This window comes from Mugil cephalus, chromosome 5 (genome assembly GCF_022458985.1).
Source record: "Mugil cephalus isolate CIBA_MC_2020 chromosome 5, CIBA_Mcephalus_1.1, whole genome shotgun sequence".
Taxonomy (NCBI): Eukaryota; Metazoa; Chordata; class Actinopteri; order Mugiliformes; family Mugilidae; genus Mugil; species Mugil cephalus.
This window is the reverse complement of record NC_061774.1, coordinates 12,441,096-12,445,329: the sequence shown is the minus strand read 5'-3', so window position 1 is coordinate 12,445,329 and position 4,234 is coordinate 12,441,096. Positions and strand designations below refer to the sequence as shown.

Genomic DNA, 4,234 nt, shown 5'->3' with positions numbered 1-4,234 from the left:
CCATGCAAATACTCTAGTGCTACCTGACAGGAGGAGAACATCTGAGGAGGTAAGGGGTTGTTGTGAAAACATTTTCTTGGTTTTACTACCAGATTATTTGTTTAATTGTTCATCAATCACACTTCCCTTCTCACTTGATATTAAACTGATAACTTTCAGTTTTCTGAGAGAATTTAGATAATTTTGATTTTACTGGTAGTCATTCCTATTTGTATCCTTGTACATACAATTACAATTAGTTTCATGTGTAGCAGTTGTTACAGTGTCGAACATTTTGCACCACAACTTCTCCGGATAGAGTAAAAATGAATACATTAAGAATATTGTAATAATGCTACATATTAAATATTTCTACAAAGGGAGTTGTTGTAGTGAACATCTACATCGCATGGTGTCAGTGTGTTTGCAAAATAAGGTCCCCAGTTTGTCGTCATCGCATTGTAGTTCCTCCTCCTCATCGCGCTCAGTTCGTTGCTGACATAATCGTTTAATGGCTGGCTGCCGTCTTCATATATACCGTGTTGAAGTTGTAACATCTTTGAAAGGACCCACATAAGATGCATGCCTGGCTCCGCTAGGTTAAATGCTTGCGACGTCATTGTTAATCACGCGGGCAACCGATTGCTTTTGTTTTGATCATGGGACAAAGAGGATGCGACCTAACACGGACGCGGGGCCGGTGGATCGGCTGCGTGGTGGCTGTGTTTTTGTGGAGTGCGGCTTCGGCGCAACTACGATATTCAATTTCTGAGGAAGTAAAAGAAGGAACTGTGGTTGGGAATATTGCAAAGGACCTGGGATTAGATAAAAATACGCTCAAAGACAGAAAGTATCGGATTGTTACCAGTCATACGGATCCCCTTTTCTATGTAAATCCAAACGACGGCATCCTGTATGTGAGTCGAAAGATCGACAGGGAAGAGGTTTGCGAACGAACCAGTTTATGTGTGATAAACCTAAAAACCGTACTAGAAACACCGCTGGAGGTCCATTACGTTGGCGTAGAGGTGCTGGATGTAAATGACCACTCTCCCACCTTCCCAGAGAAAGAGACAACATTAGAAATATTCGAATCCCTGTTACCTGGAACACGTATTCCGTTACAACCCGCACGTGATCCAGACGGCGGCCCTTTCTCTGTACAGCAGTATACACTTAGCTCTAATGATAATTTCCGTTTGGAAGTTAAAGATAAAGGAGAAGACGGTAAAATACCTATCATGATTGTTCAGAAATCGTTAGACAGAGAAGCTGCAGCAAGCCACTCATTGATACTGACGGCACTGGATGGAGGAAAACCTCCGAAATCTGGTGAGATGAATATTTTAATAAACATTCTGGATGTAAACGATAACGGACCCGTCTTTTCCAAAGAGGTTTACACAGTGACGCTGAATGAAAATACTCCTGTAGGAACAAAAGTCATACAGGTAAATGCCATTGATTTAGATGAGGGACCCAATGGAGATGTTGTTTATTCCTTTAGTAACAGCGTGAATCGTAAATTCTTAAAGCTTTTTGATATTAACCCATCCACAGGTGAAATAACTGTTAAAGGTTTAATCAACTATGAGGAGAAGGACAAATATGAAATAGAAATCAAGGCATCAGATAAAGGTTCAGCTCCTCTTACAACAGAAAAGAGTGTCATTATTAAAATAATAGACATAAATGATAATGCACCTGAGATTGAAGTTACCTCATTTTCTAGCTCTATCCCTGAAGATTCAAGACCTGGAACTACAGTCGCTCTTATCAGTGTAAATGACTTGGACTCTGGTCTGAATGGAAAAGTTATTTGTTCCATTGGTGAGGATGTTCCTTTTGTTTTGTCACCATCTTTACAAGACAAAATGTTTTCACTAGTAACCAAATCTCCCCTAGACAGAGAGAAACAGTCCCAGTATACCATAACAGTAATTGCAAAAGATGCTGGTCAACCATCACTATCATCTGAAAAGACAATAAGTGTCATTGTGTCAGATGTGAACGACAACAGTCCAGAGTTTTCACGAAGCCCATATACTTTCTATATCGTTGAGGGCAATGATCCAGGAGCTTCAGTGTTTTCTGTTAAAGCTTCTGATCGTGATGAGAATGATAATGCTCTGATATCCTATCATATTGTCAGAGATGGAAGCGAAGATAATAAAATATCTTCATTTCTAAACATAAACTCTGATAATGGACAAATCACAGCACTGAAAAGTTTTGACTTTGAGACTCTGAAAACTTTCCAGTTCCAAGTTGTAGCCACAGATTCTGGTACTCCGTCACTGAGCAGCAACGTCACAGTGAACGTGTTCATTCTGGATCAGAACGACAACACTCCAGTCATCCTGTATCCACTCAGCTCGAATGGCTCTGCTGAAGGTGTGGAGGAGATTCCACGCAACGTGAACGCAGGACACTTGGTGACTAAAGTCAGAGCATATGACGCTGATATAGGATATAACGGCTGGTTGCTGTTCTCACTGCAGGAAGTTACTGACCACAGTCTCTTTGGTTTGGACCGCTACACAGGACAGATCAGGACACTTCGCTCGTTGACAGAGACGGACGAGGCTGAGCATAAACTGATCATACTGGTCAAAGACAATGGGAACGTTTCACTCTCAGCAACAGCTACTGTCATAGTCAAACTTGTGGAGCCCAAAGAGGCTTTTGCATCTTCTGATGTTAAAAGTGCAGCAAAAGTAAACGAAGAGGACAATGTTACATTTTACCTGATGATAACTTTGGGCTCAGTTTCAGTTCTTTTTCTTATCAGTATCATTGTGCTGATTGCAATGCAGTGCTCCAAATCCACAGACTATACTTCTAAATATCTGCAAGAGCCAAATTATGACGGGACACTGTGTCACAGCATCCAGTACCGATCCGGAGACAAACGGTACATGTTAGTTGGACCCAGGATGAGTATAGGATCTACTATAGTCTCTGGCAGCCACGCAAATACTCTAGTGCTACCTGACAGGAGGAGAACATCTGAGGAGGTAAGATGACTTCAGCAAAAATAACAGTGACACAATAGAGGCAGATCCTTTAAATCTATATGTGTATGAAGTGACCTACTCAGTCACACCACCAGTTCAGTATCCCAACATAGACAAGGTGTGCAAGTTAACAGCATATATTCATTACTGGATAATGAGGAGGTTGGGTGTTGAAGAGATGGTTGATTTAATGTGTTGGTTTAAAGTTTTATTGTATGGTTATTGCAAAAGTCTTTGCATTGATGTACATATTACCTACAAACCTGTTGATCAGCTTGTTTGGAAAAATAGATTCTTCTTTGAGTGTGGCTTTTTATTTATTTATTTATTTAAAGTAGCATATTAATGGTTTCTAGCTGATGAATGAGAGCAAGTTCCAACCAGCTGCTCCACAAGTTTCTATTTTATATTCATAAGTCATTCTTGGATGCATAACGGATTCCCTTGTGGTTACCCTGTCGGTTCTGCATTATGACTGACTTGCTTTTACTATAAAGGATACAATGCAAAAATAACTTTTGTGACAATGTTACACTCGTCATAATATTCAAGAGTTCATTAAGTTATCTGCCTCATCTGCAGTCATGAATCACTTTATATACATAAAGACAAGGGTGGATGGTTAACCGCGTTTGTTGTTTAGATTGGGGTGCTTCCCACTTTAGACTAGGCTGACATGCCACCTACTGGTGAGAACGCATATCGCAATATAACTAGGGTTTAAAGAGGGCAGATTTCCCCCATTCAAATACGACACAAAGGGGTTAAATAATCATATATCGCCTGCAATACCACGTCGTAGTATAATAAATAACTCTGCTGCGCTACAACGTCGCGGGTGCCACATTGACATTATGCACATTTGTTTTTACATAGACATATCACTGTTTGTTGTTTGATAGTCACAAGCGTCTGCCGTAAATGCGGGTGTTCACACAGTTCTAGGAATGCGTCACATTGTTTGCTGTCTGACTTATGAAAAGGCGCCCGGCTACAGTTGCAAGTGTCGCTGTCTGTGGTGCTGAACAATGTTACAGATAACAGAGCTGTTTCAATTGAAGCTTCGAACTATATATATATTTATTATTATTATTATTATTATTTGTTGCTGTTGTTTGTTTAATACAGTGTGCTGCAGTAACACTGTGGATCGCATGGTGTCGGCATAACAGCAAATAGTGTGTGGAGTTTTTTTTCCCGTGATCTACACTTGGTCCAGCCCAGAATTTTCGGCTTTC

The 4,234-nt window shown here is 40.4% G+C and overlaps 1 protein-coding gene across 1 annotated transcript; it reads left to right on the top strand.

Moving 5' to 3' along the window:
- The first annotated feature begins 425 nt into the window (after positions 1 to 425).
- On the top strand, positions 426 to 3,005 carry LOC125008581 (protocadherin alpha-8-like). The gene has a single exon (XM_047585872.1). It carries the CDS (start codon positions 639 to 641, stop codon positions 3,003 to 3,005), a length of 2,367 nt encoding a protein of 788 aa, XP_047441828.1. The 5' UTR covers positions 426 to 638.
- Positions 3,006 to 4,234: the final 1,229 nt, after the last annotated feature.

Coding starts and splice junctions, on each gene's coding strand:
- LOC125008581 (XM_047585872.1), top strand. CDS start 639: ATGGGACAAAGAGGATGCGACCTAACACGGACGCGGGGCCGGTGGATC.